Genomic DNA, 17,054 nt, shown 5'->3' on the forward strand with positions numbered 1-17,054 from the left:
GTGTAGTGTTTCAGTTTCTTGAACTCAGACAGTGGGAGAATACACAATCAAAGTAAAGTCGATAATATCGACAAATTTGTTAACGGTCGTCGAATTTATGTCTGATGTTCTAAAATACCGACTTCTCAAAAAAAATTCCTGGTTTTCAAGCGCCCTCTGCAATTTCTGAGCGTAATGCTAACAAACGAGAAAATATTCCTACCATACCACCCAATATACAAGATGTCCCACCAAACTATCCTCCCTATTCACGCCTATAATTTCAAGTTATAAGCGAAAACTATTACACTTATTAAAACTTATACCCGAGTAACAATATTTATTCTAAATGAGATACCTAATTTTTTATATAAGGAATAATTTATTCTAGCGATGAATATGAATTGCTGAGTAAAAGCGCAGATGAGTATACAGGATAGACTGGACATTCAATGGACTTCCGTGTCTCACGTTCTGAAATACCGACGGCTCGAGAAACCATTGGTTTTCGAGCGTCCTCTGCGATTTTTGAGCGGTGGATGTAGGAAACGTATTCTTTTCACGCTGATAGTGCAGGCAAACGAGAAAATATTCCTACCATACCACCCAATGTATAAGGTGTCCTCAATAATAAGCGAAAATGCTATTTACAAAAAATATGTTACTACAGAAAATATATACCAGAGTGATGATATTTATTCTAAATAAGATGCTTATTTTGTTATGGCTAAATTCAGTGGAATAAGGAATTTTATATAAAAGTACTAAGAAGCATTCACTGATTCCGAAATAGTTGTATCTATGTTATATTAATCAAGATATGCTTCGGTTTACTTGGTACACCCAAGAAATACGAAATTCCAGCAAAGAATACGAATGGCTTAGTAAAAGTGGTAAAAAAAAATGATTGCAAATTTTAAAGGCAGATAGTACACGAACCACGGAGGCTCATGGGGAGATTGACGAAATTGAGGGCTCATCGATCTTCATTCGCAAAAATCTTAAAGTTTGAAATCTAAACTGGTAAGCCAAAGACATCTGACCAACGGTCAAGCTGTTAGTGGATAGAATGGTTGAGAGTAACCCAAGCTAGTCTATGATAATCCAGGAAGTTCTTCCAGAGGATCGCCAGGACGATTCACACCCGCTGGAAACTTCGAAACGACTGACCAGAAGATTGTTATCCCTCGGACAGTAGATTGTTTTACATTCATATACAGAGCCAGCGGTCTCAGGGTCACTTTTGACCCAGCGTTTGTCGTCCGAGGGTTAATAACAATCGCAAGCAGTGACTCATGTAAGTTATTAACATTTATACTTGTTAGTTAAAGAAATATTAAGAAATTGTCAAGTATTTCGAGATTAATCGAACGAAGAATAATGTACGAAAAATTAATAATTTTAATATTCGTTAACTAACAATTATAAATATCAATTATTTATACAAGTGCACACTGTGTGTGATTGTTATTAACAATATGTGCACCTGAAATTGTTGTTAAAATGATTATTTTATGGAAAATATTAATTTTTCGCTAAATATTGTTCGTTAGATCAGTCTCGAAATTCTAATCAACCGAAGAACTTCTCTGATTGGTTTCTCATCTCCCACGAGACAGTATAAATACCGCTGCAGGAGCACGAGTGTCTCACTCGTCGCGGGTCCTCCGGCGGGTGCGGACCTCCCTGGGCCTCCTGGGTCTTCTGGGTCTCATGGACCTCCTGGACCTCGTGGACCTCCTGGGCCTCCCTGGCCAGCGGACAGCTAGCCACTGACCAGTGGTCAAGTCGACTGACCAGTAAGTTTTTGCACAAATTTTGAACTTATTTTTTCTGTTAGCCCTATTTTGCATATATGTGGCTCCCTTTCTTCTGCTTCTCTTATTTTGCGTGTACTATGCCCTTCTCTTTTACTTCCCCCTATTTTCATCAATATTAATCAAATATTTTCGTCAATATTTAACTATTATTTTAAAACCACACATGGTTTAAAAAACCATCGAATCAATATGTTAAAAAACGAATTCGATTAATATATCGAATTCTTACACTTGTTTTCTATTCATGACTTTTGCTTACTAGTTTTAAGTTTAGAGTTTAAGATTTTTGTAAAAGAAGATAGAAGAGACTCCTTCAATCATTTATATATTACATTTGATTCCTTGCTCTGGTTTTTGCGATCATTAATATACTTCTGTTATTCGTTCCTTCTTTCATTGCTGCAAGACTCTCTATTCTCTTGAGAATTTCATCGCTGGTTACAATTATCATTCCCGTTTCATTCACATGAAGAACATTCATCGAACGAAGACATCATATCCCCCGAGGGATTTCAGACATCATATCCCTCGAGGGACTTCAGACATCATATCCCCCGAGGGATTTCAGACATCATATCCCCCGAGGGATTTCAGACATCGTATCCCCCGAGGGATTTCAGACATCGTATCCCCCGAGGGATTTCAATTCGATTTCTAATTTTTAATAATTTTTAATAAAAGAAGAATTCAATCAAATGCCAACGTCGTTCAATTTTGTTTTCTGTTTAAAAATGTTTTCTTTTGATTCGGGGTTCGGATTGTTTCATCGATTCCTTCTCATTTGTGTGATATTCCTAAAACGATTCAATCTGTCATTCAATTATATTTCCTCCTATTTCTTGTAAAGGAATTTTTCATTCTCTTCGAAGGCTATGGATCGTTCGATCGATCCTTTATCATTCTATAAACTGCTGTACAGTACCCATTCCTGATCCTAATATTTATCGCTTTTGCGATCCTTTAATTTTAGTATTATCTAGGATTTAGGTGAACATATCTACATCAAATGAAGACATAGCAACCGCCGAGGGACTTCATTGCTTCTGATTTGTAAAGCTTTGTCTATACTGTCTTGTCGTTGGGGAGACAACCCCGTTATTAATATATTTCTCATGGTTTTCTTTTGCTTCTACGCTGGCTTACGCTGTCCTTCTTATCTAAATATCACTCAGCGAACGAAGAAATCGCATCCACCGAGGGATTCCATCGCTACTTCTTTTAAACTCTCTTAAGATTTAGACTTTAAGATTTTTGTAAAGGGAGATCGATGGAACTTTGATTCCATCTATCTCCCTATGGGTCTCCAGCACAGCAACCTCCTCGCGGTGAGACCCGGGCCGGTTCTGACCGGGCTAATGGCTGTGCCATCGTTGGGGTATTCTTGGGGAGGCTCCCCCAATTATTGATATAATCCTCTTCATACTCTTTCTTCGCCGGTTCTCTCTTTATCCTCAACTTGAAGATTGAAGAACGAAGACGTCACATCCGCCGAGGGATTCTACGCTACTAGTTTATAAGTCGCAATCGCGTAGAATATTTTTAAGACCCTACTTCTAAGTTTGTATTGTAAAGTCACTGTAACACTGCCAAGTTGTCATTTCTTAACTCTTTTTGCTCGGTTACTTCCTCCTCACCTTCTGTGAGGAGGTCATCTTTGCTTCTCTTAATAGAAGCAAATGTCCAACTGTGGAATCGGCGGTCGATGGAGCTTGTTCTTCTTCCCTTGGGGGTTTGTACTAGCGAGAGACGATGTGGACACCGAATGGTGTGTGGTATGACACACTTGCAGGTGGAAACCCCACAGTTCAATCAGGTAACTGATTGGGCTGTGAGGTGCCAGTCGCCTTCTCCTAGTACCCGCCTTCAAAGTGGAAGGACTCGCACCACCAATTGTCTATTTCATGGTTGCCTTACGCGGTAGATTCTAAATATTCCCAATCTCCACTCTATGATTACTTGGCACTTCTCTACTTTAAGATCCAAGGCAAAGGCGTAAATGGAACTTGGCTTCCATTCATGTCTTTGCCTCTCTAGCGTAAAATCACTGTACAATTGTCGAGTTGTCATTTCTTAACTTCTTTTCTTGAAATTTGTTCCTCATCTTTGGTGAGGAAGTCACCTCTGCTTCTCTTGGTAGAAGCATGTGACCAACCGTGGAATCGTCGGTCGGTGGAGTGTGTTCTCCTCTTGGGGGTCTGTACTAGGAGTGACGCGACGGACACAGTAGGGTGTGTGGAAAGACACACTCGACTGTGGAAACTACACGTTTCCGCCTTTTGCACATTCTCTTTACCAGCCTGTCGGAATTAGGTCTACTTCGGTAGCTCCTATGTGGCAGCAGGGAGCAATGGACAATTGACTGAATCATGTAGTGCCGTGCGCCTCTCCGACCTACCGGCCTTCAAGGTGGTAGTGCTCACACCATCGCTCGTCTATTTCACGGTTGCATTAGCGGTAGAGTCTAACTTAACCAAACCCTTCCTAATGATAACTCGACAATTTCCTACTCTAAGGTCGAAGCTAAAGGCATGCATGGAACCTAGCTTCCATTCATGTCTTTGGCTCGTTAGTTTAAGATTTTTGTAAAGGGAGATCGATGGAACTTTGTTTCCATCTATCTCCCTGTGGGTCTCCAGCACAGCAACCTCCTCGTGGTGAGACCTGGGCGGCTTTGTCCGTGCTAATGGCTGTGCATCTTGTATTAGATATAAGGGTAGTTAGGTAAGGGTGGTTCCCCTTGTGTTTCTGCGATCATTGACATGCTTCTATTATTTGTCCCTTCTCTCTTTACTGCATGTCTTTCTGCTCTCTTGTAAGTTTCATCGCTGGTTATAATTATCATTCCTATTTCTTTCACATGAAGATCATTCATCGAGCGAAGACATCGTACCCCCCGGGGGATTTCATTTGCATTTCTAATTTGTAACATTTCAGGGTTTAGGTGAACATCGAAAAGAATTTAATCAAATGCCAACATCATTCAATTCTGTTTTCTGTCTCAATGTGTTCTCTTTTGATTCGGAGAACGGATTGTTCTGTAGATCCTTTCTCATTTCTATGATCTCGATATGGGTCTCCAGCACAGCAACCTCCTCGTGGTGAGACCCGGGCCGGTTCTGTCCGGGCCAATGGCTGTGCCATCGTTGGGGTATTTTTGGGGAGGCTCCCCCAGTCATTAATATTAACTTGAAGATTGAAGAACGAATACATCGCATCCGTCGAGGGATTCACCGCATCTAGTATATAAGTCGCAATCGCTTAGAATATTTTTAAGACCCTACTTTTAAGATTCTATTGTAAAATATTTGTAACACTGCCAAGTTGTCATTTCTTAACTCTCTTTGCTCGGCTACTTCCTCCTCACCTTCTGTGAGGAGGTCATCTGCTTCTCTTAGTAGAAGCAAATATCCAACTGTGGAATCGGCGGTCGATGGAGCTTGTTCTTCTTCCCTTGGGGGTTTGTACTAGCGAGAGACGATGTGGACACCGAATGGTGTGTGGTATGACACACTTGCAGGTGGAAACCCCACAGTTCAATCAGGCAACTGATTGGGCTGTGAGGTGCCAGTCGCCTTCTCCTAGTACCCGTCTTCAAGGTGGAAGGACTCGCACCACCGATTGTCTATTTCATGGTTGCTTACGCGGTAGACTTTAACTATTCCCAATCATTTTTCAATGATTACTTGGCCCTTCTCTACTTTAAGGTCCAAGCTAAAGTTATGGATGGAACTTGATTTCCATCCATGTCTTTGGCTTACTAGTTCAAAGCATAGATTGTAAGATTTTAACTTAAGATCGTATCCTTAAGACTACGGAAGACAAGTCATCCGCCGAGGGATTCAGCACTTTTGGTTCGTAAAGTTCTGTCTTTACTCTTTGTTGATCGTGTGAATGAAGACATCGCATCCGCCGAGGGATTCACCGCTTCTAGTATATAAGTCGCAATCACTTAGAATATTTTTAAGACCCTACTTTTAAGATTCTATTGTAAAATATTTGTAACACTGCCAAGTTGTCATTTCTTAACTCTCTTTGCTCGGTTGCTTCCTCCTCACCTTCTGTGAGGAGGTCATCTGCTTCTCTTAATAGAAGCAAATGTCCAACTGTGGAATCGGCGGTCGATGGAGCTTGTTCTTCTTCCCTTGGGGGTTTGTACTAGCGAGAGACGATGTGGACACCGAATGGTGTGTGGTATGACACACTTGCAGGTGGAAACCCCACAGTTCAATCAGGCAACTGATTGGGCTGTGAGGTGCCAGTCGCCTTCTCCTAGTACCCGTCCTCAAGGTGGAAGGACTCGCACCACCGATTGTCTATTTCATGGTTGCTTACGCGGTAGACTTTAACTATTCCCAATCATTTCTCAATGATTACTTGGCCCTTCTCTACTTTAAGGTCCAAGCTAAAGATATGGGTGGAACTTGGCTTCCATTCATGTCTTTGGCTTGTTAGTTTAAGATTTTTGTAAAGGGAGATCGATGGAACTTTGATTCCATCTATCTCCCTGTGGGTCTCCAGCACAGCAACCTCCTCGTGGTGAGACCTGGGGCGGCTCTGTCCGTGCTAATGGCTGTGTATTTTATATTAGATCTAAAGATAGGCTTAATGTTGTAACTTGTTTCTTTTATTGATGGTCTATTATTTCTTGTTAGTTTTTGGGGAAACTCCCTCAATTATTGGTGTATTTCTCTTGATACTCTTGGGTTTCTTCGCTGGTTTTCTCTTTACTGAAGATCGCTCATCGCATCCGCATCTGAATTGCATCCGCCGAGGGAGTGAATTTTTATTTGAATTAAAATTTTCAAGAATCTTAATAAAAGAATGAAACTTAAATAACCGTATGTCTTATTTTCGAAATATTGCAACTTGATTTATATTCTTCATATTTTCTATATTTGGCATAAGTGAATGAAATTCGCAATGTAGTTATTAATTACTCTTACATAAATATTTAAAAATTACGAGCTTAATATAACCTGCCTACTCCATTTTAATTGTAATTCTGAAAATTCGTAGCTTTGCAATCTGCTTTGAGACTTCGCCAGTAATATTGGCGGTGACACTAAAATGATAATGGGGTTCTAGCATCCCAAAAATCAGGGACAGAAAAATACATAGGATGTTAGGTCTGTTATTATCTAGTTGGTGGTAAAAGTAGTCAAGAAAAATGATTACAAACTTTAAAGGTAAATAACATACGTCAGGGATACAATGCCATGCAGACAACCACTGCTTGAAGACTCCGCGCGGGCTCATTTTTGGTAATTTCCACCAGATTTTTAGACGCTTATTGCTTATTTTGGTGTTTAGTATCACTCCTTAAAGTTATAACTTGCTGTTTAGGAACACCCTGTATATATATTTATAACACTGACCACTATAATATAGAGATCAATGGTTTATAGCATGTAACAGAATGGATTACATGAGAACAGTTTGACACATTTATTGTCTTTCTTTTTCAAAAATAGGACATTCTTTTCTAGTAAACTTTGTTTTCAATAAATAAAATTTTTATTTATTTTCAGTAAATAAAAGTATGCAACCATGTATTATAATATAAAATGTTTATACATAATAGATTAATTCATTCGAAGCCATTATCACTACTGACTACACTTAAATTGTTATATGTATGTATATATAATTGCATAAACTTATCATCATCAAAGTTAAATCTTTTTTTTTATAATATTGATATTTCACCGAAATTTATACCACATAACTTTATTATTACCTTAACAAAAAACAAATACGAAATAATTTTTATTCCAAATAGCTTTGTAGCAAAATCATAACATGAGACATATATTATAACAGTAATCTATATAAAAATAAGTAACAGTGAAAAAATTGAGATGTGATTCAGTCACTCTTTTTATCACCACTTGACTGAAGACATTTGGCATGTTCATTATTTAATCGATCGTATTCATCTGCAAGAGATTCTGCTTGTGACTTTAGTGCCTCCTTATCCATTTTCTGTTTGGTAAGCTGATTCTGCAATTCTTGATTTTTGCCCTGCAACTCCTTAATTTGAATTTTCAATTCAGATACAGCTTTATCATGTGCTTCATTTGAATCGTTTTGAGCACTTTCCCCAGCTGTCTTCTGAGATAATAAGGTTTTTGCTGCTGTTGTTGCAGACTGAGCTTGACGCATAGCTGCTTCATTCTGTATCAGTAGTGTAGCTTGCGTAGAAATTAGGATTACCAGACGGCGAATGACAAGACAGAGAAACAATGCAAAACCAGAGATATAAAAGTTTCTTTGAGCTCTGAACAATCTCATGTTACCTATGTGGAATAATTTAAAAATAAATAAAGAGTACTATTCAATTTTTTGTTAAAAAATTAAAGCAATATAAAATATCAATTGTGAATATAGTATTTACCTTGCATTTCAGCATCTAAATGAGCATGTTCTGCTGTGTGTTCCCCAACCATGGCATATTTTCGCATTTCTCTAATGGCATCTAATAGAAATAAGATCAATATAGCAAAAAGGACAACAAAGTAAATTGATGCTTTGTCAGTCAAATTCTTCATGAATCTAGACTTGAACAGCTTTTGCCATCTTGTTGGTGAAGCTATTGGCAATACCAATAATAATACAATAGCAATTTCGGCATAAAGGAAGCCAGCGATTAATGTCCACTGTAAACTCATGTTTTTGTGTTTATATGTAAATATCTGAAAAACACATAGTGAAATTACATTTTATATTTAAAATGACATACATACAATGATTTAAAAGATTAATAATTAAAATGTATAATTCAAAAATTATCTTCTTATTTTTCTTTGAATTGATTCAATCTTTATTCAAATTTGAATGTAAATTACGGAGAGATCTATTAGAACAAATAAATACTATTTATTTATATAATTGCTCTATTTAATACTAGGAATAGTAAAATTCATTAAAAAATTGTTTCCCCAAAGGTCCTAGTACCTGGCACTAATAATAGCATTGCTTTATCTCATTTTTAGATATAACCTATAAATATGTTTTATACATTCTAATAATAAATGTAAGTAATATTACCGTTTCTCGATTAAAATACTCTAATAAAATAATGATTATTACAAAAATAGTAACATGTAAAACAAAGTCTGTCTTTGACAAAAAACCAAAAGTTTTATCTATTATTTTTTTACTTTTGAACTCTGCACTCTTTCAAACATACTTGCATACAACAAAAATGTATTTATATAACTTTACTAGTAATTTAATAAATAAATATATTTACAAGTTGAAAATTTCGTAGATATAGTGTCTCGAGATTTCTACAGAAAAAATTGTAAATATTCAATATTTAATGTTCAATACACTAAGTTTATGTTCATGTTACGTAGACTGATTTTATTTAAAACTTAATCTAATAATTATACGATTTTAATAAAAATTGAATCTCTAAAATCTCACACCGGTAATTTGCAATTGCTCGCAACGCAGACAAAGACTAAGTTCAAAGTACGTACATAGAATGTCAGAAATTGTATATACGTATAAATAAACCTCCTTCGATGACGTTATACATCAGATTATCATCTTAACCTGTGTACTCGAATTTATTCCTTATATTTAAATACACTATAAATTTCACGTTTACCTTAAATCATGACATTAAATGAATAATATCGCGAGACAATCCGACATACATATATTATGTCTAATATAACCGAATATACTGAAATCACATGTGAGTTCGGTATTAAGGTACATACACACTAAATAGTTATGGATCCACCCAACTGTACTCAACTATGTACTTGAATTTTCATTCGTTCATGTAATAAATATGTACGAACATACAACAACACAACATATGTACGTAGTCATCACAATTAAGTGTCCTTTTAATCATATATCCAAAGGCAACAATCATATATTATTCTTGTCACAATATTTAATATATCCTACAGTGAGTGCAATAGATTCTTTCCATCCTCGACAACAGGAGCGAAAGATTCTCCGTCACCAATAACCACGTCTATAACAAATATCTACATGTTCTCATGCAGTTTAATTGCTCATAAACATAGCATCAAGTGAATATACGTCCCCATAAATTCTAATTCTTTTTCGAAGTGTTTCAGTCGTTTCAGTATCATTAATTCCACTTTCTCGTAGAAATATGTCTTCTGATTCAAATCTTAATAGACACCCATGTGAAGTTAGTTCACTAACTTTTACTATACTTTAATGTTGTATCATTATTACTAACCCTTGTACGATAATTACGTTCAGTTATTCAGTCTGTTGTAAAACGTATTCCATATATTTGTACAATACCAGTACTAAATATTTTAAATTATTGGGTTATTTTTTTATATATGATAGGTAGATGAATATACACCTGTATATACTTACGTTACATAGAATGCAACATGTATATCGTAAATCGTAACCTTCAAATTTTGAATCTGAAATATGGAAATGACATGATGTTAAATACTTAATTCGTGTTTCATTATAATTTAGTTAATAATGTTAGACATATGTAAATATTATGAAGTTCACTTTTGTATATCGTAGTAATAGGAGTACTTGAAATATTGAAAGCTGCTGCCACGTAAGTGTTGTTACACATACCGTGAAATAGTACGTATGTCAATAGATTATTAGATTCTAATCTCATAACCTTTTTCATATCTCTTATCGATGATGCAGAGTGTTGATGCTTTTGTTTGACAGTATTTTTAATATTAATTATAACTTATACAAAATTTCATGTAATTTAAAATATTATTAGTAAAAATTATTAGTACACTTAATATATTTACAAAAAATTAGTCTAAATTAATTGGTTTCAAGTCTGAGAATGAGTACTTATAGCTCTGAAATATACTGTTATAAATATATTTTGATCTTTTTTAGTATCTTGAAGAATGAAGCTCTTTAGGAATCACCAAAATTAATTGATTTAGATCTAATCACATTGAGGTACTATTTCATTCTTTGAAATGCTCATAGAATATTTCAATGTATTATTTAAGTTTGAGTCTACTTGAAAGCATTATTTAATGAAAAATATCTTAAAACATGTAAATTATGATAGTAAATAAAAAGATTTATGATTCTTTTTATAGTTTGAAAAGAATATGATGCACACTACAAGAGCAGATACTTCAGAACGAAGATTTGAAATACAATGTAAATTAGAAGCAGAGATTGCTTCTTTAGAAGCATTAAAGGAAGCAGAGGAACGAAGTAGAAAATTAACAAACAGTGTTGTAGGAATTCTTTCTTCTTTGGAACAACGTCTTGCAACATTACGCCGTACTATACTTCCTGTTTACAATGAAACAGGAAATCTTCAAGCACAGCAACAAAGTACAAACTTATATTTAAAAAATTGCTGTAACTGATTGAAGTCATTCAATATTTTAATTCTCATTATCTTTTTTCTCTATAGATATAGAAAGAACATTGAATGCTTTAGATCATGCTATTGGATATTATGGAGTATGTCAAGAAGTGGAAGGAGCAGTACGAGCAGGTCCTGGAGGATCTGGAGGATTAGATAGTTTCTTAGAAGCAATGAACCGTCTTTATAATGCACAACGTTATTTTCAGAAAAATAATCCTAGTTCTGTAGAATTAGAAAATGTTACAAGCCTGTTTGTTGTTGGACTAGATGCTTTATATGCAGAGTTTCATGATATTTTAACTAGACAGAGTAAACCAATCCTTCCAATTGTACTTCTGGATTTGATTGGTTCAGATGAAGATACCAGTGGTGAAGATGCTCCACAATCTCTTTGCCAATTGCCAGAAAGCATTTTAGGAGATTTACTTAAAATTGCGGGTTGGCTTGAAGAAAGAGGACACCGTAAACACGTAAAAATTTATGCATCTGTACGTTCTGCAATTGTTTTAAGATCTTTACAATTGTTGAAAGAACATCAGAGAAGTGCCAGTGGTGGTAGTACACATGCAGGAAGTCCTTTACCAGTAAGAAGTTTATGATAACAAACAACACTTAGTTTAATTAGTTATAAATAGTTACTATATTATATTTTATAGAAAACAAAATTTGGAAACAGACATTCATTAGGAAATCAAGAAAACAGTGGAAGAAGAGCTTCTAAGAGGTTACAACATGCTCTTGAAAAGAAAGCTAGTAGAATGTTGTTAAAAGCTTCCCAAACTACTGGCTTAGGATTGTCTTTGACTACATCCAGGAAACCACCGCCGCAATTATCTGGACATTCTGTAGAGGACACAGCACCAGATGAACAAGAAATGGAAAATTATTTACTATTAACAGTTGGTCTTCATAAGCTAATGCAAGCAGAACGATCACTTGTTGCCAAGATTTTGCCAAGCACTTTACAAGCTCAAGTTTTAGAAGCCACTGTTCGTGAAGCCATGGATCTTGTAGCTCATGATGGAGAAAGTATAGCCACCCGAGCCAAAAGATGTATTGTACGACGCGATTTTTCAGCAGTATTAGTAATTTTCCCCATCTTAAAACATCTTGGAGAATTAAAACCTGATTTGGAACGTACCGTAGAAGGTTGCGATTATGCTCTTAGATCAAAATTTAGTTCCGTGCTTAACACATTAAATATAACAGTACGTTTTAATCTAATTAAATTTTTGGATAAAAATTTTATTCAAATTTTATAACGTATTATTTAATAATACAGGGAGCAAAAGCATTGGAAGATTTTGCAGAAAGCGTTCGAAATGAATCCAATTCGGTTTTGCCTAAAGATGGTACTGTAGCAGAAAGCACAAGCAATGTCTTAGTTTTTCTAGAGCAACTAGCGGAGTATGCAGATACTGCAGGGGCTGTTCTGAGGCGTAGTACTGATATGGAGGGAACTGTACCTGTAAAACAGTCAGAGAATATGTACAGAATTGTTTTAGGCACATATATAAGTTAGTATTACATGTTTATATTTAACAATATCATCAAAGAATTTGGAACTTTTTTACATGATACTTTTGTTTCAGAAAAAGTATTAGCACAATTGAATTTAGCACTTGTAAGTAAAAGTGACACGTGCTATTCGGACGTTGCATTACGAGCTCTCTTTCGTTTAAATAATCATAATCATGTCGTAAATGCTTTACGTCGTAGTTCTCTAATGGAATTGTTATTATTAGTAGAGCCTAGCGCAGAACAAACATACCACGATCTTTTACAACGTGATAAAACTAATTATGTTTTCACTACCTTTGCAAAAGCACGAACTTACCTCGAACAACCCACTGATGAATCAGGTATTGGATTTAAAATCTTAGTATCTATCGTATTTTATATGAAATGAAAAATTGTTTTTTTCCAATTATATTTATTTTACACATAAAATTTTATATCTATAGACAATAATGAATTATTCGAAATTTAAAAAGTATCTATAAGATAATAAAAAATAAGTAAATTTTATAAAATGTATAAATCGTGTAACACAGTTGCGGCGGTTATTATATTTTTACAAATCACATAACATTTAAGTAAAAAATGTGTAAAACGAAGATTGTGAACATTTCATTATTTTATAGAGCCAGGAGCAAAAACGTTAAAAGAGAAATTTTTGGGCTTCACAAGAGAATTAGAGGAAGTCGCAAAGTGTCAGCGCTCTTATTCTGTACCTGATGCTCGGTTACGAGAAGAATTACGGAAAGAACTTCAGCAAGCCATTGTTCCTCTTTATACTACGTTCCATAATAAATATCGCGGAATATCATTTTCTAAAAATCCATCTAAATACATAAAATATACTCCTGAACAGATATCTGCGTTGATCGATACGTTCTTTGATACAACGGCGTAATGAATAACTAGAAAAATTTAATAAACACCCATTTAATAAAGCATATTTAGTTACAGTATTCATGATATTTTTTATGGACTGAATCCCCATTCCCCGGATAGATTGCACAGGTCAGTGGATCTGCGACGATTGAAATAGATCTCGGTCCAGCCCCACTTTATATATATTTATAATATATATATAAAAAACAAGTAACGTTCGATTTAGATTCAGTAGCTTATACATGTAAAATGATAGTAATAGGAATACAGTTTGAACTTTTACCATTTATGTACAATTACTTGCTACAGAATAATTCCTTCCTGTCTTTCTCTTTAGACTTTTATGTGCACTCTCTTAATCATTCACTCACGCATACTAATTTTCTCTGCCTCTGATATTAAATTTCTTGTATTTTATCTCTCTTTAGCCATGTTGTGCGTATCTATTATAGTAAAACGGCAGCAACATGAAGACGTAATAAAGAGGCAAAGAATTAGAATCGCACTTGTATTGCTCACCTCTAAAACTTACACGACTATCTATCTTATACCATGGTATGTATATAGTAATATCAACCAATTTAGTTAAGGTAGAAGTCATTTTATGTGATTTGCAACTGTATATTTACCACGAAAGATACAAATTGATGTATAGCTAATGGGCTCCAAATAGAATTATTAGCTTCAAAGATTGACTTATCTGAGAAAACAGTTTCTTACAAAAAATAATGTATAAGTAAATAATAAACTCTCAATACACAATTATATTATTCAAATACTTTCTGTTAATATTTGTTGCGTTAGTTCTTTCCTATACCAAAACTTTTAGAAACGAATAACTCCTCTTTTATTATCTAAAATATACAATGCAAAATTGCATAAAATGGTTTACCTCTTCCATTAAATTGATTAGTATCCAGTGCGCACATAAACGCACATACATAGTAATGCTTGTTTCCTTAAGATTCATATGTAATAACTAATATTAATAACACACTTTAATATACTGTACATTATCAGTTCAGTTTTCATTTGGCTTCCTTCCTCTCTTCAGAACATTCAGCTAATGTCCAAAACACTTAAATTGCGTATATTTCCTTTTTTACCTTCTCATACGCATTATACAAATTGATTTGTGCGCTTTTATGGCAGATGCTTGTAGAGAGATGGACCGTATAACGGGTTTTTATAATCAAAGTTAGATATCCTGCTGCAATCAAGTCCGATCGGAGGAGGGATAGTACATTTGCACGCGCTCCGCCGTCGTCGGACATTTAATATTATAGAAGGAAACATCTACGTTTTGGTTTCACTTGGAGAACAGGACACAATACTGCACGGATTGCTTCATCAAATACTGTTTTCAATCCTTTTTGAGTCAGAGCTGAACATTCTAAATATTTCACTGCACCAATTTCTTTTGCCATTGTCAAGCCCTAATAGAAAATAAAATCCTTATTTAAAATTATGATATTGCAAGAATGAATGTATTTATTATTACTTTCTAAGTAAATTATTAACAAACAAAACAAAATATACATGCCTGAGGATATGTAATGGGTGCCAACTTTTTATCTTTTAATCGCTCAATTGTCTCCTTGTCTTCACGCAAGTCTAGCTTGGTCCCTACTAAAATGATTGGAGTAGCTGGACAATGATGACGAACTTCTGGATACCACTTAGCACGGACATTTTCAAAACTAGCTGGATTAACCAGAGAGAAACAAATCAGAAAGACATCTGTCTGAGGGTAAGACAATGGTCTTAGTCTGTCATAATCTTCTTGACCCGCTGTATCCCATAAACCAAGATTGATGGGTTTGCCATCCACCATAACATTCGCAGAATAATTGTCGAATACAGTTGGGATATATTCTCCAGGGAATGCGTTGGTTGTGTAGCTTATGAGAAGACATGTTTTACCTACTGCTCTGTAGAAATGAACCAATTAAAAGAAAATTAAATCAACTGTACAAGTACATGAAATGATCTTAACAGAAAGAAGGTTAATTATAGAGTACATAATAGCAAAGTATGTTCCTTTAATTTCATTAAAATGAGTTAATAAAATGACAAATATTACATGTAAACTTAATCATAGGAGAATGAGAGAGAAGGGAGGGAAGAGGTAGGGAAAGTAAGAGAAACAGATCCAGGTAATGAATTATCTACAATTAATCATTAACGTCGAATTGAAACATTAATTATCATGCTGCCCGTTGCAAATGGAGCAAAAATATTGAGAAAAACGGATTCGAAGGCATAACGGGTGTGGTGCCTGCTTTGAAATAGTTCTTGATCGGGGAAAACCAATCGTCCCTGACGATCCTCTAGATCGAGTAGCACGGATCGAAAATAGGGTGAGGTAGACGTATTACGAAACATTACAAAAGAAGTTTGAAAATACTCACCCGTCCCCTACGACAACGCACTTAATGGCCTGCATCCTGAAGGTTGGGAACCGTTCACAAGTAGAAATATCCACGTAAATTCGCAGGAAGGGAGGCTAGTTCGATTCGACAGAGTACGAAAGATCAAGAGGAACAGAGAAAGGAGTTGAAGTGCCGTGAAACAGAGAGAGAGAACATAAAGGAAACGGGTGCAAGAGAGATAAATAAGTAGTGTCAAAAGTAAGACGGAAAATCATAAAATGAGAGGACGAATGAGAAGGATCGGAAAAAGTCGCGAACCTGGGAAAAGGGGAACGAAAGACGAAGGAATTACGTGAGCAGGGATAAATTAGAATTTCTCGTAATTTGCCTTTGTTTGTAGTGGAAAACGTAGTAGGGGGTCTTTCGTTGGATGCAGCACTCCTGACCTCAATCTGTGGCCTCAATTATGATCGCAGCTTTTTATTTTCCTTTAAAGAATTAAAATGGTGTTTTTACGAACGCGTAGATTTTTAACGAAGCTTCGATAATTTTTCTCCTTTATTTAGAAATGTCGTAGGAACATGTTCAACTCGAAAAGATTTCTTTGAGCGTAGGTTTACAGACACATAAAATTATGGTTGAAATGACAACCGATAGTGTAACGGACTTGGGAGGGATTTTTGCGAATGCGCATTAGCTTAACGAGAATTCCCATGCATGCATGCATACGTGTTACAAAAAAATGCGGGAAAAATTCTGTACCTTCAATATACATATATGTGTACTTATTAATATAATTGTTTATTAAATATTTTTAATTCCAACTTCATTAGGATTTATTGAGTCTAAAAATTGAAGCTATTTCAAATTCGAATAATAATGATACATACACATATATAAATGAATATTACTATGTTTACAGCAATTTGAAGCACAAGAATGTAAGTCAATTTTATAATGAAATTTCCTTTGCATTAATAAATAATTTTAATTTTTTTTATAATTTGGTAATAAATATAAGTGATAAATTATAAATATCAAAGTACTTATACTCATAGAATATAAATTTTTAAATTTGAAAGTTTCCAGGTATTATATTTGTTATAAGAT

At 35.0% G+C, this 17,054-nt stretch overlaps 3 protein-coding genes across 9 annotated transcripts; 1 reads left to right on the forward strand and 2 right to left on the reverse strand.

Annotated features, from left to right (window-relative positions):
• Positions 1 to 7,323: 7,323 nt before the first annotated feature.
• LOC143179423 (B-cell receptor-associated protein 31-like) lies at positions 7,324 to 10,247 on the reverse strand. Of its 6 annotated transcripts, none has more exons than XM_076378645.1 (3): positions 10,176 to 10,247; positions 8,194 to 8,491; positions 7,324 to 8,095 (listed from the first exon to the last, which is right to left on the reverse strand). In XM_076378645.1, exons 2-3 carry the CDS (start codon positions 8,465 to 8,467, stop codon positions 7,665 to 7,667), a joined length of 705 nt encoding a protein of 234 aa, XP_076234760.1. In that variant the 5' UTR covers positions 8,468 to 8,491; positions 10,176 to 10,247; the 3' UTR covers positions 7,324 to 7,664. The 6 variants fall into 6 exon arrangements, with proteins under 6 accessions (XP_076234760.1, XP_076234763.1, XP_076234761.1 ...); XM_076378648.1 differs by lacking the exon at positions 10,176 to 10,247 and adding an exon at positions 9,415 to 9,506; XM_076378646.1 differs by lacking the exon at positions 10,176 to 10,247 and adding an exon at positions 9,284 to 9,387.
• Exo70 (exocyst complex component 7) lies at positions 10,237 to 13,649 on the forward strand. 2 transcript variants are annotated; one of them, XM_076378639.1, is made up of 8 exons: positions 10,255 to 10,377; positions 10,683 to 10,748; positions 10,895 to 11,138; positions 11,221 to 11,759; positions 11,832 to 12,383; positions 12,458 to 12,692; positions 12,768 to 13,037; positions 13,320 to 13,649. In XM_076378639.1, exons 3-8 carry the CDS (start codon positions 10,907 to 10,909, stop codon positions 13,589 to 13,591), a joined length of 2,100 nt encoding a protein of 699 aa, XP_076234754.1. In that variant the 5' UTR covers positions 10,255 to 10,377; positions 10,683 to 10,748; positions 10,895 to 10,906; the 3' UTR covers positions 13,592 to 13,649. The 2 variants fall into 2 exon arrangements, with proteins under 2 accessions (XP_076234756.1, XP_076234754.1); XM_076378641.1 differs by lacking the exon at positions 10,683 to 10,748 and having other exon boundaries at positions 10,237 to 10,377.
• Rac1 (ras-related protein Rac1) lies at positions 13,608 to 16,598 on the reverse strand. The gene is made up of 3 exons (XM_076378649.1): positions 15,984 to 16,598; positions 15,116 to 15,503; positions 13,608 to 15,008 (listed from the first exon to the last, which is right to left on the reverse strand). The coding sequence occupies exons 1-3, from the start codon at positions 16,016 to 16,018 to the stop codon at positions 14,853 to 14,855; spliced, it is 579 nt and encodes a 192-aa protein (XP_076234764.1). The 5' UTR covers positions 16,019 to 16,598; the 3' UTR covers positions 13,608 to 14,852.
• Between the last annotated feature and the right edge of the window lie 456 nt (positions 16,599 to 17,054).

Source organism: Calliopsis andreniformis, chromosome 5, assembly GCF_051401765.1.
Source record: "Calliopsis andreniformis isolate RMS-2024a chromosome 5, iyCalAndr_principal, whole genome shotgun sequence".
NCBI lineage: Eukaryota > Metazoa > Arthropoda > Insecta > Hymenoptera > Andrenidae > Calliopsis > Calliopsis andreniformis.

Coding starts and splice junctions, on each gene's coding strand:
- Rac1 (XM_076378649.1), bottom strand. CDS start 16,018: ATGCAGGCCATTAAGTGCGTTGTCGTAGGGGACGG. Junction 15,504..15,983: donor TGCGTTGTCGTAGGGGACGG/GTGAGTATTTTC, acceptor TCATTTCTACAG/AGCAGTAGGTAAAACATGTC. Junction 15,009..15,115: donor CACCCATTACATATCCTCAG/GCATGTATATTT, acceptor ATTTTCTATTAG/GGCTTGACAATGGCAAAAGA.
- Exo70 (XM_076378641.1), top strand. CDS start 10,907: ATGATGCACACTACAAGAGCAGATACTTCAGAACGAAGATTTGAAATA. Junction 11,760..11,831: donor ATGCAGGAAGTCCTTTACCA/GTAAGAAGTTTA, acceptor TATATTTTATAG/AAAACAAAATTTGGAAACAG. Junction 12,693..12,767: donor TGTTTTAGGCACATATATAA/GTTAGTATTACA, acceptor CTTTTGTTTCAG/AAAAAGTATTAGCACAATTG.
- LOC143179423 (XM_076378645.1), bottom strand. CDS start 8,467: ATGAGTTTACAGTGGACATTAATCGCTGGCTTCCTTTATGCCGAAATT. Junction 8,096..8,193: donor TTTAGATGCTGAAATGCAAG/GTAAATACTATA, acceptor TATTCCACATAG/GTAACATGAGATTGTTCAGA.